Genomic DNA, 25,149 nt, shown 5'->3' with positions numbered 1-25,149 from the left:
AAAAAATTAGCCAGGCGCGGTGGTGGGCGCCTGTAGTCCCAGCTACTTGGGAGGCTGAGGCAGGAGAATGGCGTGAACCCGGGAGGCGGAGCTTGCAGTGAGCCGAGATGGCGCCACTGCACTCCAGCCTGGGCGACAGAGCGAGACTCCATCCCAAAAAAAAAAAAAAAATAAAAATAAAACCAAGGAACCTCATAGACCCCCCAGACGCCTTTACAGTGGGGAGGCCAGTCAGATTTTAGACGGAAATAATCCACTACATCACCCTTGCAGGAATTGCTACAGTCACTCTACTATTCACGGTAGGGTTTTGCACGTGGTGGCTCACGCCAGTAATCCCAGCACTTTGGGAGGCCAAGGCGGGCGGAGCGCGACTGTGCGTGGGCCGAGGGCTGGGGAGGCAGCCCCCGGGTGGCCGGGGGTGTGCGGGCAGAATGAGCGGGACAGCGGGTGGTGGTGGGCGCTTGTAGTCCCAGCTACTTGGGAGGCTGAGGCAGGAGAATGGCGTGAACCCGGGAGGCGGAGCTTGCAGTGAGCTGAGATCCGGCCACTGCACTCCAGCCTGGGCGACACAGCAAGACTCCGTCTCAAAAAAAAAAAATAAATAAATAAAAATAAAACCTTCATGATCGGGTCCGTTCTTGGGGAAAGCTAAGCCAGTGTAGATAGAGGTGGGGGAGGCATCTCACAGCTCTGGTGCATCCAGCCAGGATGTTTCCGATGCACAGGAGTGAGGAGAGGACCCCATTTGCCCCCCAGTTATTTCCTGTAACTTTCAACCTGTTGGTGCTGGAGGCCCCTCACCTTCTCTCCATCGCTGCGATCGTCTCTACCAGGGGTGCGTTGCGGGTCTCGGTCAGGAAGCAGACAGCCAGCCCAGCCAGGACTGCGGTGGCCCCGAAGCTCACAGGCGGCAGGATGGTGCTGTACTCCCCAAGTGTGGTAACCAGGGGTGCCGCTAGGCCCCCGAGGCGGGCGTAGACTGAGGCGAAGCCCATCCCCATCTGCCTGTGGGAGGTGTGTGGATGGGTCAGTGCAGCGACCTGCACCCCTAGGGGCCCAAGAGAGCCGTGCCCTGAGTGTCAGAGGACAGGAGGGACCGGGGATCCTGCCTCAGTGAGCCTAGCAGGTCTCAACCTGCAGCGTCTCCCCCCATGCACCCACTTGATCTCTGTGGGGTATAGTTCGCCTGTAAACAGGTACACGCAGATGAAGGAGCTGGCCAGGCAGCCTTTGCCCAGCGCTGCCTGGGCCGTGCGCAGGATCTGCATGCCTAGACGGGAGTGGGGTGGAGCTGAGGAGGGGGGGGGGGGGGGAGGCCCAGGGTGCAGTGGAGAGGGGCGGAGCCTCAGGAGGGGATAGGCCCAGGGGAAGAGGCAGAGCCCACTCAGAACCCAGAGAAGAACCAGGATTTCCACCATCTCCCCTTCCCAACTGTTTTTGGGACCCAGGAGTCCCCCAACTCCCTTCTCTGACTTCTGCCTCCTTGCTCCCTTATTTGCATCTGCTGCCAAGTCCTGCTGGGTAGGCAGGTGCTTTAGAGTCAGGCCTGGATTCAAATCGCAGCTCTCACCCCGCTGGCTGACCTTGGTCACTGTTTCTTACCCCCTTTGCATCTCCCTGTCCTCATCGGTAAAATGAGGAAGATTGGCCAGGCGCAGTGGCTCACGCCTGTAATCCCAGCACTCTGGGAGGATGAGACGGGCGGATCACGAGGTCAGGAGATCGAGACCATCCTGGCTAACACGGTGAAACTCCATCTCTACTAAAAATACAAAAAATTAGCCGGGCGAGGTGGCGGGCACCTGTAGTCCCAGCTACTCAGGAGGCTGAGGCAGGAGAATGGCGTGAACCCGGGAGGCGGAGTTTGTAGTGAGCCGAGATTGCACCACTGGACTCCAGCCTGGGCGACAGAGCGAGACTCCATCTCAAAAAAAAAAGAAAAAAAAAAATGAGGAAAATAGCAGCACCTGCTTCATGGGGTTGGTGTAAGCTGGACATGATGCCAGGGATGCAAAGTGCCCATTAAATGTTTGCCATTGCCTTCATTTTCTTTCTTTTCCTTTTTTTTTCTTTTTCTTTTTATTTTTTTGAGATAGAATCTCACTCTGTCACTGAGGCTGGAGTGCAGTGGCACAATCTTGGCTCACTGCAACCTCTGCCTCCTGGGTTCAAACGATTCTCCTGCCTCGGCCTCCTGAGTAGCTGGAATTACAGGTGCGCACCACCATGCCCAGCTAATTTTTTTATTTTTAGTAGAGACGGGGTTTCACCATGTTGGCCAGGCTGGTCTCGAACTCCTGCCCTCAGGTGATCCACCCGCCTCGGCCTCCCAAAGTATTGGGATTACAAGCATGAGCCACCGTGCCCAGCCCATTGCCCTCATTTTCAATATGCTTATCCTGCTGTTGTTTATAAATAGCAAAACCCCTATTCAGATATCCAACATTAGGGCAGCAGTCAAGGAAATGATGGTGCCTTCTCTGGCTGGATGGCAGCACTGGCTGCTGCACGCTGGAATCAGGTGCGGAGATTTTATAAAACACTCACACCTGGGTCTTACTCAATACCCACTCTAGCAAGACCGACTGCGGATAGGCTTGAATTTGGGTATTTTTTTTTTTTTTTTTTTGAGACGGAGTCTCGCTCTGTCGCCCAGGCTGGAGTGCAGTGGCCGGATCTCAGCTCACTGCAAGCTCTGCCTCCCGGGTTCACGCCATTCTCCGGCCTCAGCCTCCCGAGTAGCTGGGACTACAGGCGCCCGCCACCTCGCCCGGCTAGTTTTTTGTATTTCTTAATAGAGACGGGGTTTCACCGTGTTAGCCAGGATGGTCTCGATCTCCTGACCTCGTGATCCGCCCATCTCGGCCTCCCAAAGTGCTGGGATTACAGGCTTGAGCCACCGCGCCCGGCCAAATTTGGGTATTTTTTAAAGGTTCCCAAGAGATTCTATTGTGAAGCCAGAGTTAGACACACCAATCCAGATGAAACATTATCTAGGCTGGGTGCAGTGGCTCACGTCTATAACCCCAGCACTTTGGGAGACCAAGGCAGCCAGATCGCTTGAGCCCAGGAGTTTGAGACCAGCCTAGGCAACATGGCAAACCCTGTCTCTACACAAAAATACAGAAAATTAGCCAGGTGTGGTGGAATGCACCTGTAGTCCCAGCTACTCAGGAGGCTAAGGTGGGAGGATTGCTTGAGCCTGGGAGGTCAAGGCTGCAGTGAGCCATGATTGTGCCACTGTACTCCAGCCTGAGCCACAGAGTGAGACTCTGTCTCAAAAAAGAAAAGAAAGAAAAAGGAAGGAAGAAACGCAGGGAGGGAGGAAAGGAGGAAGGGAGGAAGGAAGGGAGGGAGGGAGGGAGGAAGGAAGGAAGGAAGGATCGTATAGTAATAAAAAATCAGGTCCATGAGGCCAGGCACAGTGGCTCATGACTGTAATCCCAGCACTTTGGGAGGCCGAGGTGGGCAGATCACTTGAGGTCATGAGTTCGAGACCACCCTGGCCAAAATGATGAAACCCTGTCTCTACTAAAAATACAAAAATTAGCCCGGCATGGTGGCGCACATCTCTAATCCCAGTTACTCTGCAGGCTAAGGCAGGGGAATCACCTGAACCTAGGAGGCAGAGGTTGCAGTGAGCACCACAGCACTCCAGTCTGGGCGATGAGTGATCATCAGGTCCATGAAACATTTGTGCTAACATGGAAAAGCATGTGTATGTTTCAACATATAATGAAAGAAGGGCACATTATATATATGTACACATGCACATATATACATATAGATATATGTATCCTATTTACATTTTTGTATATATAAACATGTAAAATATGATCTCAACTATGCTAAATACAAATCTATAAATAGGAAAAAAAGATTGGAAGAAAATAGGTCAAGATACCAATAATAACATTTATCCACTTTTACAGGTAAAGAGCCGAGGCACAGAGAAGGTGGACAACCTGCCCACAGCCAAGGCTGCAGTCACAATGGGCAAAGGGTTTATCACATGCTCTATGTTGCTGCTATTCAAACCTGATGTCTTGCTGGACTCACTGGACAGTCTGTAAAATACTGAGGGTTAAGTCCCACTCCTTGAGATTCCCAGGGCACTGGCATGGAGCACCCGGGCCCTGGGAGTTTTCAAAGCGCTCCCAGTGAAGGTCATTTTAGCCAGGTTTGCAAACCACTGTTCCAGGGCCAGTCCAGCTGAGGTTTGAATCCTAACTTCTCAACCCTTGGACATGCTGCCTGCTCAGACTTCGGGGGCCGCACACAATGCTGGCCACACGGAGCCAGCTCCTGTGCTCTCCAGCCACTTAGATGCACCTGTCTAACCTCCCTGGCCACACAGTAGAAGCTCTGAGGGCCAAGGCTCAAGGCCTCCACCTGCCCCTAATTGCCACTGGGCACTAAGTGCTTAATACAAACTCTAGTAATCAACAGTCGCTTTCTTTTTCTTTTTCTTTCTTTCTTTCTTTTTTTTTCTTTGAGGTGGAGTCTTGCTCTGTCACCCATGCTGGAGTGCAATGGCACGATCTTGGCTCACTGCAACCTCCACCTTCCAGGTTCAAGTGATTCTCCTGCCTCGGCCTCCCAAGTAGCTGGGATTACAGGTGCACACCGCCACACCCAGCTAATTTTTTTGTATTTTTAGTAGAGACGGGGTTTCACCACGTTGGCCAGGCTGGTCTGGAACTCCTAACCTCAGGTGATCTGCCCGCCTTGGCCTCCCAAAGTGCTGGGATTACAGGTGTGAGCCACCGTTCTCAGCCTAACAGTTGCTTTCTTTTCGGATCCGGAGACACACCCCTCAGCATTGTTGCCACGTGAAATTTGTTGTCTATCAGACCCCAGAGGCTCCCAGTTCTTGGTGGGCAGCAAGGGCAGAAGTGGGTGACTCACCTTCTGGCACAAACATGTTGGCGATCACCATGAGCCCGGCCAGGATGAGGAAGGAGGCCGCCGTGGCCCGGCGGCCCATGTAAATCATGGTGGCGGTGGCCACCAGCATGGCCGGGATGTCGATGATTCCAAACAGGGCCTGCACCAGGTAAAGGCTGAGCCCAAACTTCTGCAGGTCCATGGCCAGGCCATAGTAAGCCACAGAGTTGGAGAACCTGGGAGAGGCGGTGGAACGGTCCTTGTTCACCCCGTGGTTTACTGTTCTGAGCCCAGGGGAGGGGACTCAAAGATGGATGACACAGGATTCCTCCCCTCAGGGACTAAAATTCCCTGACTTTCCATAAACACCCCTTCCCGGTCTCCTAAGTCTCTGTCTTTAGTGTTAGAGCTCAGACCCCTCCCTCCACATCCCTTTCCACCACCCACTCCTGGATCCAGTGCACGGGTTCTGGAGTGTGTTTGCTTTTCTCTGCAGTACCACCTCAGTGCCGAAATTAAGGCAGTGCTAAAAAATAAAAAGAGAAGAAGATGGAGGAAGGTCAAAGGACACAGGAGGCAATGTGGAAGAGCTCCCAATGGCCAAAGTTGGAGCAATTTGGGAAATAAGGTAAAGAATGTAGTATCTACTAAATAAAGGAAAAACGTCGTTGAATTATAACCCAAAGTATAAACTACATGATTATACATGAGCCTATATAAATAAATGATTTAATAAAAAAGTCTTTCTTACAGAAGAACTCCAAACAGTATGTGTGAATATTCCATTCCTTGGCTGGGAGCAGTGACTCACACCTGTAATCCCAGCACTTTGGGAGGCCAAGGTGGGTGGATCACGAGGTCAGGAGTTCAAGACCAGCCTGGCCAAGATGGTGAAACCCCCATCTCTACTAAAAATAGAAAAATTAGCCAGGCACCTGTAATCCCAGCTACTCAGGAGTCTGAGGCAGAGAATTGCTTGAACCCAGGAGGCGGAGATTGCAGTAAGCCGAGATCACGCCACTGCACTCCAGCCTGGGTGACAGAGGGAGACTCCATCTCAAACAAAACAAAACAAACAAACAAAAAAATCCATTCCTTCAGGAGATGAAAGTTAGTTTCCCTCCCGTTGAATGCGGACTGGACTCACTTTCAAATAATAGTATATGGAAAGAGGCAGCTCACAGTGGCTCACACTTTTAATCCCAGCACTTTGGGAGGCTGAGGTGGGTGGATCGCTTCAGCCCAGGAGTTCGAGACTAGCCTTGGCAACATGGTGAAACCCCATTTCTACCAAAAGTACAAAAATGAGCCAGTCTCATAACCTGTCTCAAAATAAATAAATAGATTAAAATTTAAAAGCAAAAAAAGAATATGGAAAGAGAACATTATTTTTACAGTGGAGAAACGTGATAGACACTACCTTAACCAAGGGATTAACTTCAACATCACCAGTAATCAGTCATGTTGACATCACATATGCCCTCATATGGTATGGTATGATATGATATGATATGATATATGATGAGAAGCTCATATCACCTCCATGGTTCTCCTTTCCCAAATCCACAATCCCAGTTTAATCATGAGAAAACCATCAGACAAATCCAAACTGAGGCCAGGCACAGTGGCTCACGCTTGTAATCCCAGAACCTTGGGAGGCCAGGCTGGTTGATCATCTGAGGTCAGGAGTTCAAAACCAGCCACACCAACATGGTGAAACCCCATCGCTACTAAAAATGCAAAAATTAGCCAGGCTTTATGGTGCATGCCTGTAATCCCAGTTACTTGGGAGGCTGAGGCAGGAGAATCACTTGAACCCGGGACGCAGAGGTAGCAGTGAGCCAAGATCATGCCATTGCACTCCAGCCTGGGCAAAAAAGAAAAAAAAATCCAAATTGAGGGACATTCTACAAAATACCTTACCAATACTTTTCAGAACTGTGAAGGTCATGAAAAATAAGGAAAGACTAACAAACGGCCACAGATCAAAGGAGACCAAGAAGATATAATGACTAAATGTAATGGGATATACCAACTGGTGAAATCCAAATAAATCTCTAGTTTAGTTAATAGTAAATTACCAATCTTAAATTATTACTTTTGACAAATGTACTAAGGTAATTTAAGATGATAATATGAGGGGAAACTGGGTGAAGTGGATACAGGAACTGTTTGTACTATCTTTGCAACTTTTCTATAATTATACATTTATAGAAGAATAAATATACATTTATTTCAAAATTTTATGAAGATAAGCTAACAGAATATATTTGTGAAAACTAATATTCAGAAAATAAATTTTATCCAGAAAAAATATATACATGGGTATATATATATAATTTTTTTTTTTTTTGAGATGGAGTCTCACTCTTTTTGCCCAGGCTGGAGTGCAGTGGCATAATCTCGGCTCACTGCAACCTCTGCCTCTAAGGTTCAAACAATTCTCCTGCATCAGCTTTCCAAGTAGCTGGGATTATAGGTGCACACCACCACACCCAGCTAATTTTGTATTTTTAGTAGAGACGGGGTTTTACTGTGCTGACCAGGCTGGTCTCAAACTCCTGACCTCAAGTTATCTGCCCGCCTCAGCCTCCGAAAGTGCTGGGATTACAGGCATGAGCCACCGCGCCCGGCCAAGAAAAAAAAAAAAAAATTCTTATGTAAGGCAATAAGAAAAAAGATAATCCGTAGAAAAATTCGCAGAAGTCTTGGATAAGCATTTCACAAAAAACAAGCTATCCAAAATACCAGTAAGTTCATGCAAATATTTTTCATTCCTTAAGACATCAGAGAATTGGAAATCACAGTACAATATCACTACACACTCACTATAATGGCTAAAATTAAATTACAGACAATACCAAGTGTTACTAGGGATGTGGAACAAGCTGAACTCATACGCTTCTGATAAGGGTGTGAATTGGCATAATCACTTTGGAAAACTGCTTGCTTCTATTACAGAGAACCACACCCATACTTTATGATCCAGCAATGCCAATCCTAGGTATGTATCTGACAGAAATGCAAGCGTGGGCCCAGCACAGTGGCTCACATCTGTAATTCCAGCACTTTGGGAGGCTGAGGTGGGAGAATCGCTTGAGCTTAGGAATTCAAGATCAGCCTGGGCAACATAGTGAGATACTGTCTCCATACAAAGGAAGGAGGGAAGGAAGGAAGGAAGGAAGGAAGGAAGAAAGAAAAGAAAGGGGAGGGAGGGAGGGAAAGAAAGAAAGAAAGGAAAGAGGAAGAAAGAAAGAAAAGAAAGAAAAGAAAGACAGGTGTGTTTTCTCACCAAGAGAAATGTACAAGAATATGTATAGCAGCACTATTTGTAACAGACCAACCTGGGAAAAGCCCAGTGTCCTTCAGCAGTAAAATAGGTAGGCCGGGCGCGGTGGCTCACGACTGTAATCCCAGCACTTTAGGAGGCCAAGATCTGCGGATCACAAGGTCAGGAGATTGAGACCATCCTGGCTAACACGGTGAAACCCTGCCTCTACTAAAGATACAAAAAATTAGCTGGGCATGGTGGCACACGCCTGTACTCCCAGCTACTCAGGAGGCTGAGGCAGAGAATCGCTTGAACCCAGGAGGTGGAGGAGGTTGCAGTGAGCTGAGATTGCGCCACTGGATTCCAGCCTGGGCAACAGGGCGAGAGTCTGTCTCAAAAAAAAAAAAAAAAAATTGGTAAAGTTTCTGTATTAGTTTCCAATTGCTGCTGTAACAGATTACCACAAATTTAGTGCCATAAAACAACACAAATGTATTATCTTACACTTCTGGAAGTAAGAAGCCTAACATGCGTGTTACTAAGCTAATGTCAGAGTGTGGGCAGGGCTGTGTTCCTTCGGAAGCTCCATAGGAGAATCTGTTTGCTTGCCTTTGCCAGCTTCTAGAGGCTGCCTGCATTCCTTAGCTTGTGGCTCCTTCCTCTGTCTTCAAAGCCAGCAGCACACAGCATCTCCAAAGGTCTCTCTCTCTGACCTTCTTCTGCCACTTAAAGGGACCCTTGTGATTGGACTGGGCCCACTCAGATAATCCAGGGTAATCCTCCGTCAAGATCCTTACTTACATCTGCAAAGTCCCTTCTGCCATAGAAGGTAACACATTTACAGATTCCAGGGATTACTTACCGATTTCTAGTAATATCTATATTATATGTAGATATAGATATATTTTCTGGGTATGGTTTTTTGTTGGATATTGGTTTCTGCAAGTATCTGATTCTACTGCATACCTTGCTTTTTAAAAATAATTTTAATTTTGGAATAAATATATATTTACAGAAAAGCTATAAAGATTCAGACATCTTTGGGGGTCATTATTCCGTCTACCACAAGTAGTATATTCGTACCATGGATTGTTATACACAAAGAAAGAACGAACTAAATTACATATGACAACATGAGTGCATCTCACAAACAGTATAAATTACAAAACTATGTAGCTCAAGTTATATAAAGCTCAAAAACAGGCTAATGTAATCTGTGGCATTAGAAATAAGGATAGTGATTCCGTTAGGGGAGGGTAATGAGTGAAGAAGACACGGTGGGGCGGGGCTTCTGGAGGCTGATCATGTTCTGTTTCTTGACCAGTATGTTGATTAATGGGTGTGTACAGTTTGTGAGAATTTGTCAAGCTGAGCCTTGTGCATTTTTGCATGTGTGTGATACTTCAACAAAAAGTATATGTGGGCCAGGTGCGGTGACTCATGCCTGTAATCCCAGCATTTTGGGAGGCTGAGGTGGGCAGATCCCTTCAGGTCAGGAGTTCAAGACCAGCCTGGCCCACATAGAGAAAACCTGTCTCTACTAAAAGTACAAAAATTAGCCAGGTGTGGTGGCACACACCTGTAGTCCCAGCTACTCGGGAGGCTGAGGCAGGAGAATTGCTTGAACACAGGTGACAGAGGTTGCAGTGAGCTGAGGTGGCACTACTGCACTCCAGCCTGGGCGACAGAGTAAGACTCTGCCTCGGAAAAAGATAAATAAATAAAACTATATGTGGGAAGAAGAACTCCAAGATGATCTGTCAAATTCCTGGCCTGGGTGAACACAAACCTTCTCCCAGTTGTTCGAACACTAATCTAGGTGTTGTGAACGGATTTTTCAGATGTAATTCCGGTCCCAAATCACTTCACTTTAAAACAGAGAGATTTTTCTGGGAGGGCCTGGTCTAATTACATGAGATTTAAATCTGGGTCTAGAGCTCAAAGACCGGGAGTTGGAGATGCAAAGCATGGGAGAGATTTGATGTGAGGAAGATGTTCCTTTGAGATGGAGGAGGCCACTTAGCCAGCAATATAGATGGCTTCTAGGATCTGAGGGTGTCCCTTGACTAACAGCCTGTAAGGAAATGGAGACATAAATCCTACAGCTGTAAGCAGTTAAATCGAACCAACAATTGAAATGAACTTGGCTGTGATTTCTTCCCCAGAGCCTCCAGAAAGGAGGCTTCGTTTCAGCCTCCTAAGAGCCTGAGCAGAGAACCCAGCTGGCACTTCTGGCCTGCAGAATTGTAAGCTCATAAATGGGTGTCATTTGAAGCCACTAAATTATAGTGATTTGTTACACAGCAATATAAGACTAAAACATTACACAAAAAATAAAGTGACCATTGAGAAATTTGAGGGACACTCAGTCAAAAACCAGCAGGTTTACATTCAGATCTTTTGCTTGTTAACATGTCTGCTAACCTAGGAGGAAAGAAGGCGGAAAGGCTCCTGAGAATGTGAGCTCCAGAAACGGAGTCTTCCCAGAGAGACTGGACCATGACCAGCCAGCACTGCCACTGAGGAGAGACTGGCAGTGGCAGGGAGAATGCACAAGACATTCTCTAAGATTCCTTTTCATCTTATAATTCTGTGGCTCACAATATTCTAAAATTCATTCATTCATTCATTCATTGGTTCATTCACTCATCAAATATTTATTGCAAAGCTATCACACGTCAGGAGCTGGTTACATGTAATGTTGTAAAAGTTTTTACAGATGTGATTAAGTTATTTAAAAAAACAAAAGCAGAATAGGTAGAGTATTAATCCTGTTTTTTTTCTCTTGAGACACTCTGCCTCACTCTGTTGCCCAGGCTGGAGTACAGTGGCAAGATCTTGGCTTGCCTCCGTCTCCTGGGTTCAAGTGATTCTCCTGCCTCAGCCTCCCAAGTAGCTGGGACTACAGGTGCACGCCACCACACGTGGCTAATTTTCATATTTTCAGTAGAGATGGAGTTTCACCATGTTGGACAGGCTGGTCTCGAACTCCTGACTCAGGTGATCCACCCACCTCGGCCTCCCAAAGTGCTGGGATTACAGGCATGAGCCACCACACCCAGCCACTATTAAATCCATTTCTATAAGAACGTGTGTATGTGTGTGTGTGTATGTGTGTGTGTAAGTATGTGGGTGTCATGGATGTACCTTAGTACATGTATCTTCAAGGGTACAAATTCATGCCTGACAGAAATGGGAGATGGGAGATGTTCAGAGGTGGAAGGGAGAGTAGGTTGAGAGGAATATTCACTTGTATATCTGATAACAGAAAACAACTCGCATTCAGGCATTGTTCCACCTCCTTTGCAGACTAATTTTCACAACAACCTTATGTGGTAGGTTCTATTATGATGCCCATGTTACAAATGGAGAAACTGAGGCACAGAGCGGTTAAGTAACTTGCCCAGGATCACAAAGTCAGTAAGTGGCAGAGCTGAGATTCAAACCGAAGGAGCAGGTTCCACAGTCCTGCTTCCTAATCAATGCGCTACACTGCCTATCTGTTTCTGGATTCTTTTTTTTTTTTTTTTTTTTTCCTGAGACGAAGTCTGGCTCTGTCGCCCAGGCTGGAGTGCAGTGGCCGGATCTCAGCTCACTGCAAGCTCCACCTCCCGGATTTACGCCATTCTCCTGCCTCAGCCTCCCGAGTAGCTGGGACTACAGGCGCCCGCCACCTCGCCAGGCTAGTTTTTTGTATTTTTTAGTAGAGACGGGGTTTCACCATGTTAGCCAGGATGGTCTCGATCTCCTGACCTCGTGATCCGCCCGTCTCGGCCTCCCAAAGTGCTGGGATTACAGGCTTGAGCCACCGCGCCCGGCCTGTTTCTGGATTCTTTGGGGGAAAAAAAGTTTTTAACAATGAATATGTATGCTTTTCAGAATTTAGAAAAAAAACCACAAGGTGGCTCAAGCCTGTTATTCCAGCACTTTGCGAGACCAAGGGGGAGGATCTCTTCAGTCCAGGAGTTCTAGACCAGCCTGGGCGACATTGCAAGACCTCACCCCATCTCTATTTTTAAAAATTAGCCCGGGCTTGGTGGCAGGCACCTGTAGTCCTAGCTACTACAGAGGCTGCGGTGGGAGGATCGTTTGAGCCCAGGAGGTCGAGGCTGCAGTGAGCTACGATTGTGCCGCTGCACTCCAGCCTGGGTGCCAGAGCAAGACCTTGTCTCAATCAAATCAATCAACCAGTAAAGAAAAAAATCCCAGTTAATTGAAGGCATTTACAATAGGGTTTGTGGAAGTTTGTGAAAGTTCACCAGTTCCTAACAATTCCTCTTTCTCCTCCCTCATCCTTTTTCGAACCCCAGGACTCCCCATCCCCACCTCAACCCAGACACACTGGCGAGGAAGGGGTAGGGGAGCACGCTCGCCGCCTCCCGCTCCCCAAAGCCAGGACTGTGCAATTGATCCCAGGCGCGAGCCTGGCGTGGCTCCCAGCCGGCAGCGAAGCGAAACATTTGGAAATGGCCCCGATTTTCCGGGTGCGGTTGGTAAGTCCCAGCGTGCACGAACCAAACCTGCAGTGCCTGGGGCAGCTTTGAGCGGGTCGGGTCGGCTCCATGGGAGAATGGCCCCACCTGCAGGCAGAGAGCTCCGGATGGCTGCCGAGTCACTTTCTGAACAAAAACGGGCTTTGCTTACTCTTTCCAGAAGGATCCAAGACAGGACTTTCAGCTCTGGAGTTTTGAACTCAGGATCTGTTTCTCCTTCGCGGAAAGAGGAAGGTGGAGGAAAGGCAAGCCCAGGCCGGCGGGGCTACCGCAGGAAGACACCCCTCCTGGACTCGGGTTCGCAGGAGGCCCCTCGCTCCCCAGAGCCAGAACTGCGCTGCCTGCCACGCTGTTGGGGACAGAAGCCCTCACAGCCTCCCAGAGTCGGGGGCCGTCCCATCTTCCCAGTATACAGGGGTCACAGCCCCAAATCCAAACCAGAGGAAAGATTCTATACCCCAGAGCTTCCCAGGGGGCCACCTGTGGTTTAAGTGCTTTATGTGCCTTAACTGTTTTTTGTTTTTTTTTTTTTCTCCACATGGGGTCTCGCTCTGTCACCTAGGCTGGAGTGCAGCGGTGAGATCACAGAGCACTGCAGCCTCCAACTCCTGCGTTCAAGCAATTCTCCCACCTCAGCGTCCCAAGTAGCTGGAACCACAGGTACAGCCCTCCACGCCTGGCTGGCGGGGGTCTCCCTGTGTTGACCAGGCTGGTCTGGAACTCCTGGGCTCAAACAATCCTCCCGCCTCTGCCTGCCATAGTGCTGGGATTACACACATGAGTCACCAGAGCTGGCCTCATGTCTTAACTCTGGATCCTCACAAGGACCTTACAGATGTAGGAAAGAGGCCCCAGGAGGCTGGGCTCCCTTACTTGCTCAGGTCACATGGATAGTCTGGCCTCAGAGCCCAGCTGATATCTACTAAAAGCGACTCCCCAGTCTGCTACAGAAAACAGATAGCTGCCCGCCTCTACTAAAAATACAAAAATTAGCTGGGTGTAGTGGCGCGTACCTGTAGTCCTATCTACTCTGGAGGCTGAGGCAGGAGAATTGCTTGAACCCGGGAGGCGGAGGTTACAGCAGTGAGCTTCAAGATCGCGACCACTGCATCTGGCCTGACAGAGGGAGACTGGCCCCAAAAAAAAAAAAAAAAAAAAAAAAAAAAGAAAGAAAGAAAAGAAAATAAAAGAAAAGAAAAGAAAGAGAGAGGGAAGAAGAATGAAAGAAAGAAAGGAAGGAAGGAAGGAAGGGGAAGGAAGGAAGGAAGGAAGGAAGGAAGGAAGGAAGAAAGAAAGAAAGAAAGAAAGAAAGAAAGAAAGAAAGAAAGAAAGAAAGAAAGAAAGAAAGAGAAAACGGATAGTAATTCATTGCCTGCAGTCCCTGTTGGTATCAATACCAATTATTTAAATGTGCAGGAAATCCAGTGGAATGAAATCAACACGGTTGTTTTTTATCAGCCCTTCCCCTTAGGATTTGTCAGCTTCCAGTAGGTGGCGCTACTGCATATGGGCTGCCTTTGTATTTTTGTCCATTTCACATCTTCATGCCTGTGAACCTGTTAGGAATTCCTTCCTGCCCACCTTGCAAACTTGATAAACCACCTTTTAAAACTAGTCTAAATGCTGTCTCCTGCCTGAAGCCCTCAGCAGCCCCAGCTAGCAGAAATGCTGTCAAGATACTTGTCTCACTGCATGGAAATTACGATTTTCCTGTCTATCCCCTTCTGGATCCAGAAGTGTTTTTTCCAGAGTGCGACACTTCCCAGAATCCACTGGAGAGCCAGCCCCAGGGGCATATGAGGATGGGACAAGTTACATTCTGGAAAAGCTGCCTTGGTGATTCCAGTAGTCCTACCACCCAGGTGAGACCCACTGCCCAGAAATGGGGTTCCTGGGTTGGCATGATATCTCATCTGTCACCACATCTCAGCGTCCAGCAGAGGCCGAGTGCTGGAAAAAGGGTGTGGGAAGAGATTGAGTTCACACGGCTCACCTGCTCATTGCATTAAGAGTATTTCAGAACAGAGTTTTTCAGTGGGGGCAGAGAGCATGCCCCTGCCTTGGGTGAAAGACTTGGGCATGAGCCTGTCACCTACCAGATCACCATGAGACAGCATGTGACCTTGCGGATGGCCGGGGTTCGGAAGAGGTCCAAGATCGAGTTGGAGGTGCGGACACTTGCAAACTCGCTCTGGATGTAGGAGCTCACCACCTAGGTGAGAAGAGTCTGCTCAGGGGAAGCAAGGGAGCTGGGACCCCACATCCCTGCAGGGAACCCCTTCATCTGTGTGGAGGAGAGCTGGGGTTGAGGTCTTTGGTGAGGTGGCTGGCCCTTGTCTCCTCTCCATCCAAAGACTGATGGCACTTGAGGGGCTGTTTCCAGGGTGTTGAGAAGCTCCAACACGAACCCCAACAGTACTGAGGTTCTGTGGTTCTGGAGGGCCTCCCACCCCATTCCTGGTATAGACTTGAAGACTGTGTCAGATAAGAGCAGGGGTTCCAAGTGGTTCTGCCACTTCCTACTGTATGTTCTCAGACAAGTTACCTGACCTGTCCCCACTTCAATTTCCTCATTGGCAAAAATGAGACATGAAACGAGGTTATGTACATAAAGCTCTTAGCCTAGTGCCTGGCATGGGGCTTGAGAAATGATGCGTATTGATAATAAATGGTAACTATCTTATAATAAATGGTATTTGTGATAGTACTTTTGTTATTGATTCCCCAGTAATTTTACTTTGTGGTTGCTATTTTAATAATTTTAGTTTATTATTTTATTAAAATTTCAACTGGATGTCAAGGTTAATAGGGTTATTTCCTCGTTGCAAAGATGGATCAACTGATGAGCAAAGCAGTTAAATTATTTATCCTAAATCACACAGTCATTCAATACCTAGACAACATCTTTCACACATCAGAACTCTGCCTGTACTGTGTATTCCCAGCGTCTACACTTGGATGGCACGTGAGTCCTGGGAAGTTGCTAAATTCTAGTACAACTGGAGGTTGCCAGCAAGACTGAAGACTGTTCCCACCCTTCCTTCCTCCCAGCTCGCTCACCTCCTTGGTCAGCCTTTCCCCTTCCTCCTTCCTCCCATTCATTGCAGCCACCTTCTGCAGATTCTGTACAGCTAAGTGGGACTTGCCATGCAGGAGGAGCCAGCGGGATGACTCTGGAAGCCACCTGGGATCGAGAGGAGGAAGAAGAAGGAACCGGGGCCGGGTAGAGCTCATTCTGTCCCCCAAACCCAATAGCTCCTTGTCCACCTTCTTTCAGACCCAGAAAAGGTGATCTGTCCTCCTGTCTGTTGCATCAGGAAGTCTGGGGGCCATGCCAGCTTCCCTTTTTTTGCAGCATATCATACAGAGACTCACTGAACAGTATTTAAAGACTACAGAGGACTTGGCCAGGCACGGTGGCTCACACCTGTAATCCCAGCACTTTGGGAGGCCCAGGAGGGTGCATCGACTGAGGTCAGGAGTTCAAGACCAGCCTGGCCAACATAATGAAACCCCGTCTCTACTAAAAATACAAAAAAAACTAGCCAGGCATGGTGGTGTATGCCTGTAATCACAGCTACTCGGGAGGCTGAGACAGGAGAATCACTTGAACCTGGGAGGTGGATGTTACAGAGCCGAGATCGCTCCACTGTACTTCAGCCTGGGCAACAGAGAGAGACTCCATCTCAAAAACAAAACAAAACAAAACAAAAAAACAAACAGACAAAAACTACAGAGGACTTAGGATTTCAACAGACCCGTGGTTTTTCTTTTTTTAGACAGAGTCTCACTCTGTCGCCCAGGCTGGAGTGCAGTGGTGCAATCTCAGCTCACTGCACCTCCCTACTCTCCCTGGATTGTAGCTGATTTGTCTGCCCAGCCTCCTGAGTAGCTGGGACTACAGGCGCCACCCTGGGCCTGCCACTTTTTTGTGTTTTAGTAGAGACGGGTTTCCCACCAGCAGCCAGGATGGTCTCGGGATCCTCCTGATCTTGTGATCCGCCCCTCGGCCTCCCAAAGTGCTGGGATTACAGGCTTGAGCCACCATACCGCCATATTCTTTTTTTTTTTTTTGTATTTTGAAACTGCCTCAAAGCCCCAGATGCAGTGGCTGATCTGCTCACTGCAAGCCCGGCTTCCGGGTTCACATTTATTCTCCTGCCCTCAGCCTCCTGAGTAGCTGGGACTACAGGCGCCTCTGCCACCTCCTGCCACCTTTCTTTGTATTTTTAGTAGACAGGTCACCGTGTTAGCTAGGATGGTCTCATCTCCTGATCTCGATCCGCCTGCCCTGCCTCCCAAAGTGCTGGATATATTCTTAACTCTTATAAGTACCTTAGAGTAATTTATAAAACATATGGGATGTGAAGGAGTTGATGAAGGCAAAAGCTCTTGGGATGTTCCAGGGCCCCACACTAATGCAAGGGATTTTAACAGAGTGTCCCAGTAGCCATTTGTGAGGACTTGAGAGCTTGCAGCCTCCACGAATGCCTGCCATCCTTCGTGTCCCACGTCAAGTCCAACAAGTCCCGGTCACCGCACACCCCAACCTCTCCCAGGGCCAGGTGAAGACTCGGCCACACAGGTGCACCCTCCCCCACCCCACTCTGTTCAGGACATACCAAGAATAGAGGAAAAAGATCAGGAAAGGAGCAGAGACGGCAAACTGCAGGCACCGCCAGGGGCGAATCAGGTAGGCTATCCCCGCCAGGATGAGCTGGCCCAGGGTGAAGGAGTACCCCAGCAAGATACCTGCCATAGTCCGGCCCCGGGTGGGCATCCACTCCACAACTGGGGAGAAAACAGTGACATGCAGTGGCATTCAGCTACCCATGTGGTTAATTCACCACACCCCCCTTATGATTCTGACAGCTTAAACTCATTCCAGAGACCTGCTGAGACACAGGCAAAGGTGTCCTTACTGCACTCCAGATGAATTCTAACTAGATCAAAGAACTCAACAAACAATAAAACCACAACAATGCCGGAAGAAATCAGGGGAGATTATTTTACAATCTTAGAGTAGGGAAAGGCTTTTCCAAGGACATCACAAAACCCAGAGGCAATAAAAGGGGAGGTTGACAAACTTGGAGTTGTAAAAATAAAAAATGTCTGCATTGGAATAAAACAATACAAAACACCATAAGTCAAGCCAAAAAAAGTCAATAAAAAACGTAAAAATATAGTTGTTGTAACCCAACTAACAGATAAACTAACCCAACTAACAGATAAAGGATTAATTTTGGGCTGGGTGCAGTGGCTCACTCCTGTAATCCCAGCACTTTGAGAGGCTGAGGCGGGTGGATCACCTGAGGTCAGGAGTTTGAGACAAGCCTGGACAACATGGCGAAACCCTGTCTCTACTAAAAATACAAAAATTAGCCGGGCATGGTGGTGTGTGCCTGTAATCTCAGCTACTTGAGTGGCTGAGGCACGAGAATTGCTTGAACCTGGGAGGCGAAGGTTGCAATGAGCTGAAATTAATTGGACCACTACACTCCAGCCTGGGTGACAGAGCTAGACTCTGTCTCAAAAAACAAAAAAAGAAAGAAAGAAGAAAGACTAATTTCCCTAATACTGGAAGAGTTTTCACAAATCAATTAGAAAACAGCCAACAAGCTAAAAGGAAAATGGGCAGAGGTGCTCAACCCCATGCAAAGACAGAAAACACTAATATTTGTAAAGAGCAAAACTTGGAACAACCTGAATGTCCATCTACAGGGGACTGGTTAAATAATGACGACACACCCTTACGAGGCAGCTGTAACGAATTAATGAGGAAGCTTCTTCCCAGTGGGCAAGAAGCCCGTGCATCCAGCCCTTCAGCAAATCCTTCAGAATTGAGCCGGAATCTGAGCTCTCCTCGCTGCCTCCACTGCTGCCACCGTGGCCCAGCTCAACCTGGTCTCTTGCTTGATGACAGCAGTAGCCCCTTAACCGGCCTCCCTGCTTCTGTCCTGGTGTCACATGGCAGCCAGATAAATCTTATCAGATCTCAAATCCTAAATCAGATTAAGGTCTCTCCCTGGTCAAAATCCTCCAGTGGCTCTTGTCTCATTCAGAGGCAAAGCCGAGGTCCCAGAACGCTGGCCACAAGGTCCTGCAGAACTGCCCTCCCTGACCTCCCCTGTCGCCCACCTCCCAACTCTGCTTCAGCCACAGGGCCCTCCTTGCTCTTCACCCTGGGCACACTTTCCGCGGCAGGGCCTCTGCCTGGCAGTTCCCTCTGCCTGGAATGTTCTACCCCAGACACCTGCAGGGCTCATTCCCTCAACTCCTTCCAGTTTCGCTCAAAATGACCCCTTTTCAGTGCAGTCTTCCCAAACCACGCTAATTAAAACTGCAGACCCCTCTCCTCCAACCCGGCCATTCTTTGTGGGGTTTTTTGTTTGTTTTATTGAGGCAGAGTCTCACTCTGTCACCCAGGCTGGAGTGCAGTGGTGCGATCTCGGCTCACAGTAACCTCCACCTCCCGAGTTAAGCAATTCTCTTGCCTCAGTCTCCTGAGTAGCTGGGATTACAGGCGCCCACCACCACGCCCAGCTAATTGTATTTGTAGTAGAGATGGGGTTTTACCATGTTGGCCAGGCTGGTCTCAAACTCCTCAGGTGATCTACCCACCTTGGCCTCCCAAAGTGCTGGGATTACAGGCATGAGCCACCGTGCCCGGGCAACCTGGCCATTTTTCTCCCCTTTCCAGGCTTCAGTTTTCCTCTGTAGCACTTACTGTCTTCGAACAAACTATACGGTTCATTATGCGTGGTGGTGATATCGCCCCTTGCTAGAACATGGACCCCAAGGAGCGGGGCTTTGCTGTGTTCACTGCAACCTCTAGAGCCTGTCCGGGCACTAGGAGGTCCTCTATCAGGCAGTGGACCAGTGACAACTTGGTTAAGTGGAAGAATCAAGATACAGAACAGTGTGCACAGGAACAAACATGAGGGGAGGCATATATATATATACATAGGCGCGGGGTCACTACACTTGTGTGGTGTGACCCGAGGCAGGGCATGGCCTGTGGTGGGAGCTCCAGGGCACTTGATAGAATCTCTGCAAAGTCGTCTTTACAGGCTGAGATGTCCTAAGACAGCGCCCATCCTTTCCAGCCTCAGGAGGTGTTAAGAGGCTGGGCAGTCTCTGATGCGTATGCGTGCATGCATGTGTGTGTGTGTGTATGTGTCTGTGTGTGTCTGTATGTGTCTGTGTAGGTGTTAGAGCGCATTCCAGCATGAAGTGGACCTTGGACACCTGTTTCAAGCCACGGCCGGATGCCCACCCTGCAGAGTGAGCTGTGTAGACTGGGATTTGCTGAGATCCCACTTTGTGCTGGGAGAGGGAGGGGAGGTCAGGTGTGCTGGCCTGGTGCGTCCTGGTTCTCCGGTCCCAAGATTTCTCCCTGACCCCCGATATAAAAGACCCATCCTGTCTTTGCACAGCTGACGGTGGCAGCAGTTTCCGCGCCCAGTGATGTCCCCAGGAGCAAGCTAAGTGTTAAAATGAAGCATAGGTGGGTGGCAGGCCTGTGTCCTGGGTGGGCTTCCTACTGCCCTGCAAAGCTTTCTCCAAGGACCACCCAGGGACTGCCTAGAACCAGCCCAGAATGAGGACTGAGTCTGCCATTTATTACTTGGGGGCACAACACTCCAAGCTGGCATTAGGAGCCAGGTCTCCACCATGAAGCTGAGGAATCACCAGCCTTTTTAGAGTCACACAATTTCAGGGCTGGCTGCAGCCCTGGGGACCATCATGGCTCACTCCCCTCCTGTGTCCCTGTGGCCTCTGTGTCCCTACACTAAGCCTGGAGACAATAGGTGCTTAGTAAGTGGTTATTGTTGGCTAATTCACAAATAAAATAAACCTAACCCTCTCAGTTTACAGATGAGTACACTAAAGCCCAGACCTGGGAAAGGCCATCCAGGGACTCCCCACCCACAGCCAGCAGGGCCACCACTACCCGGGAGCCCAGGTCCCCCAAGTCCAGAACTCTGGCGGGAGGCTTTGAGATGAGGTTGCTGGATGAGAATCCCAACAAAACAACATGAGAAAAATGTCCAACGACCCTGGACGTTTCCATCCCCGTGTCCCCTGCCCCCCGCCCTCCTGCCCCCCACCTGCCCCACTCTTTCAGGAGCCCCAGTCCTTCTCGGCCTCTCCTCGGCCGGACTCACCCAGGGAGAGGGAGTTGAGGATGATGCCAGAGAAGGTCATGCCCATCAGGAACCGGAAGACGCAGTAGGCACTGAAGGAGCTGAAATACGCTGTGGCGGCCCCCGAAGCTGCCAGCTGCAGGTAGGACCAGCCTGAGTCCAGAGAATGGGCACAGGCATTAGGGTTTTGAGAGGCAGCAGCAGCAGCCCCCAAGGAACAAATTGGCAGCCCACGCCTGCCCCTTCCACCCGAGCAGGGGCGTTATCAAGGCAGTCACGTCACGGGGAAGATGGGGTACCCCGCGAAAGCCACTCCCCCAAAACAGAAACTTGAAACTGCTGGGACCCAGGCTTGGTGGCAGAGGTTGGTCACAGACACAGAGACATGGTGTAGAAGGAAGTTGGCAAGGAGATTTAGTCCAGGCTCGAGGAAAGGCAGGGACTCTACAAAGCCCCAGAGGGGCGTGTGGCAGGTGGGGAGAGGCCACCTGAGCGCTGTTCTGGCTAGAGGGAGGCCTCGAACCAGAACTCACAGCGGGTGAGCCCTTGGCCAGTCCCCAGTGTGGGAGCAGGAGCCAGGGTTGAGTCTTTACGTGGACTAGAGGGTTGCCATGCCACAGAGGGGCCCGAGGACAGGATGCAGGGTTATTTGCCCTATTTGCAAATGAAGGTCCACGGCCAGAGCGCACAACCTCAATTTGGCCAGGAGAGAAGCAGGCCGAGAAGGGAGGCAGCTTTTCTTCTCCACACACCCCATGATCCACTCACTCATTCACTCACTCCACCACCCACCGATGCATTACGATGATGATTGATGATGATTGATTGATGCCATTTGATACGATGATGGGATTGATTTATTTGATGATGATGATTGATGATGATGATTGATTGATGACTGATCTATTTAATTACTGATGCCATTATTTATTTATTTATCGATGATGCATTTACCGGACATTTACCGGGATGATGACGATTGATGATGATTGCCGATTGATTTTATTTATCGATGATATTTTCGGGATGATTTACTGATTGATTTTTATCGATGACATTTATTGACTGGGATGATTGATGATGATCGATGATGATTACTGATTGATGATTTACTGGACAGATGATTGATGATTGATCGATTTATCGACGATTTTTGATTGATTACTGATGATGATGATTACTTTGATTACTACTTCGATGATAATTAATTTTCGAGATTTCGATTTCGATGATGGGATGGATGATGATCGATGATGATTAGATGATACCGATGCATTGGATGAGACGATTACGATTGATGATTGACGCCGATGATGATGCCGAGATTGATGAGAGATGATTTATTTCGACGATTTATTGATTGATTGATGATGATTGATGATGATTATTTAACCACCCACCCACTCACCCACCTCACCCACCCACTCACCTGCACCCATCACCCACCCACCTCACCTACTCACTCACCCACCCACCTCACCCACTCACCCACTCACTCACGCACTCACCCACTCACCACCCCCACTACTTCTTTCATGCATTCTTTCATTCACTCATTCATTGTGACACAACGTTCATTGATCATTAATCACCTCTAAGTGACAGGCCTGAGTTGAGGGCTGGTGACAAATGAGACACTGGATAAGACACAAGCTCACATGTAGAAAGACCAGGATGTGTCATGACAGTGTGATGTGGGCCTGAGGTGTGTGGCACAGGGAGCCATCTATACTCCAGAGTGTGGGGTGGAGTCCGGGAGGACCCCCCAAACCTGAACTGAGAGAAGAAGGGCAGAGGAGAAGGGAGAGGGGAGAGAGAGCGAAGAGGAGGAAGGGGAGAGGTGCAGAGAGAGAGAGATGTGGCAGCCAACTTCAGAGCCATGAGCTGGCTGCACATCGCCATCTGTCAATAGGGGTCAGTTAGGCTGGGCACTGTGCTCACATCTGTAATCCCCGCACTGTAGGAGGTAGAGGGAAGAAGATTGCTTGAGCCCAGGAGTTTGAGACCAGCCTGGGCAACATAGTGAGACCCCATCTCAGCTAAAAATTTTTTTTTTTTTTGAGATAGAGTCTCATTTGTCAGCCCCAGGCTGGAGAGTGCAGTGGGCTGATCTCAGCTCTACTGGGTAAGCCTGGGCCCCGGGTTTACGCCATTCTGCCTCAGCCCCGAGTAGCTGGGACTACAGGCTCTCGCCACCTCGGCCTGGAAGGGTTTTTTTTGCTTTTTAGTAGAGACGGGTTTCACCCAGATAGCCAGGATAGTCTCTGGATCTCCTGACCTCGTGGATCCGCCTGCCTCGCCTCCCAAAGTGCTGGGATTACAGGTTTGAGCCATCATACTCGCCAAAAAATTTTTTTTTAAATTAGCTGGGTGTGTTGGTGGGTGCCTGTAGTCCCAGCTACTGGGGAGGCTGAAGCAGGAGGATCGTTTGAGCCCAGAAGGTCGAGGCTGCAGAGAGCTATGTTCATACCTCGGCACTACAGCCTGGGTGACAGAGTGAGACCCCCACAGAGCGTGAGCAAGTTAGGTCTGTGACTGGCTCACAGCATAAGCAGTGTGGGGTGTAGTGTAAAGACTAGAAGGGATGGGACGGCTCTTTCTGAAGGAATAGGAGAGGAGGCCTCCAAAGTGAAGAAAAAGCTGGGTACAGGACCATGTAGGGTGTATGCCAGCATTTGCATTAAAAAAGGATGGCTAGGCCTGTCACCTCAGCTACTTGGGAGACAGAGGCAGGAGAATTGCTTGAGCCTAGAAGTTTGAGACCAGCCTGGGCAACATAGTGAGACCTCATCTCAAAGAAAAAAATGGGGGGACATGAAGAAGAAAACAAATACAAAACAGGAAAATAAAAATGGGGGAATAGAACATATACACCCACTTGCTTGACTGCATAGAATCATAAAATGTCTCTGGTAAAAGACATAGAAACCAGGCTGCCCTCTGGGGATTACTGCAGGGAGGGGCAGAGGCAGGAAAGGGGTGATCCCCAGCAGGCTCTTCTGTGCCTTTTGGGATTTGAAGCCATGTGAATGTACTATATGTATTATCTGTTTAAAATGCACAAATCAACTGTAACAAAGAAAAATGAATGCAGACGCCTAGGCTTTCTGGCCCGCACTGGGTGGCTGGGGCACTTATCCCCACGGGCTCACCTGTCTGCCCGGCTGTCAAACACGGCAGCCCCCACCAGCACCCCGGCCATGTAGACAGACTGCGCCAGGTCTCGGAGAGTGCGGGCCTCACACACCAGATCCCACTGCAGGCAAGACGTGAGCGCTTCAGACTGGGCGTCGGCAGCAGCCCCCCACGCGCCCAGCCCCTTCTGACCTCCATCACGATGGTGGATGGGAAAACACTGTGGTTATAGACCCAGCCGTCCTTGCAGCGCTCCGTGGCTGTGTCCGGGCCGGAGGAGTTGGGGCTCAGCAGGGCCCACTGAGGCTTGGTGAAGCGCCGGCAGGGCTCAGGGGCCCCAAGCTGGTCCAGGGGTACGGTGGCCCTCAGCCAGGCCCCCGAGTCGTTGGTGGAGGCCTCAGTGTGGTTGGCAGGGCCCCGGCAGTGGTGCGGGGGGACAGCGGCCGTGAAGTTCTGCAAGAAGTTGTGGCAGGCCAGCAGGCCGCAAGGCAGCAACAGCAGGGCCGTATGGATGAGCTGGAAGTGGCCCATGCCGCCCAGAGTGTCCAGCAGGTCTGTGAAGGCCATGGCCATAGGCCTGACCTGAGGCCCAGCCTGCCTGGCTTTATGTAGAGAGGCTGGGGAGGGGCCCTGGGAGTGGGAGGAACAGGCCAGGGGTGAGGACTGCAGACATCCTGTGCACCCTGTGTCAGAGAGCTCAGGTTACACCCCATAGGAGGGTTCAGGTGTCCCCACATCTGCAGGGCTCCCCTCCCCCATGCCCTTTCTCTAGGTCTCTCCATCTCTCACCCTGAGGGCCGAGTCACAGCCCACCACCCAGATCCGCAGGTCCAGCCACCCTGCCCACTGCTCTCACTGGCAGGACCCCAGCAGTGAACAGAGCACCGTCACGTTCCTTTTCCTTCAGAGGACACCGAGGCGTGTTCGGAAGCCCCGATTCCAGTCTTGGCACATGGGACACAGTCCCTGTCACTAGGCTCCAAATCGCAGCTGGAGCCTTAAGTGCTGAGAGTTCAGAATAATGGGGTGCAGTGGTTACAGATGCTTACCCTTCCCCACTTCCCAAGAAGGCAGGGACTTGGCTGCACAGGTGACACTTGGGAAAAAGCCCTTTTAAAATGCCCAAATAGGCCGGGCGTGGTGGCTCATACTTGTAATCCCAGCACTTTGGGAGGCTGAGGCAGGTGGATCACCTGAGGTCAGGAGTTCTAGA

General features: G+C 49.7%; 1 protein-coding gene across 1 annotated transcript in view; it reads right to left on the bottom strand.

Annotated features, from left to right (window-relative positions):
• Positions 1–25,149, bottom strand: part of LOC101025798 (solute carrier family 22 member 20) — a 26,662-nt gene extending 1,513 nt beyond the window's left edge. The window contains 10 exon segments of the mRNA XM_031653682.1: positions 805–1,008; positions 1,165–1,273; positions 4,912–5,126; positions 14,751–14,866; positions 15,715–15,838; positions 17,277–17,445; positions 20,823–20,954; positions 23,272–23,285; positions 23,954–24,057; positions 24,129–25,149. Coding sequence (XP_031509542.1) covers positions 805–1,008; positions 1,165–1,273; positions 4,912–5,126; positions 14,751–14,866; positions 15,715–15,838; positions 17,277–17,445; positions 20,823–20,954; positions 23,272–23,285; positions 23,954–24,057; positions 24,129–24,509 — 1,568 coding nt within the window. The 5' untranslated portion in view covers positions 24,510–25,149.

This window comes from Papio anubis, chromosome 12 (genome assembly GCF_008728515.1).
Source record: "Papio anubis isolate 15944 chromosome 12, Panubis1.0, whole genome shotgun sequence".
Lineage (NCBI taxonomy): Eukaryota > Metazoa > Chordata > Mammalia > Primates > Cercopithecidae > Papio > Papio anubis.
This window is presented reverse-complemented; position numbering and strand designations above follow the sequence as displayed.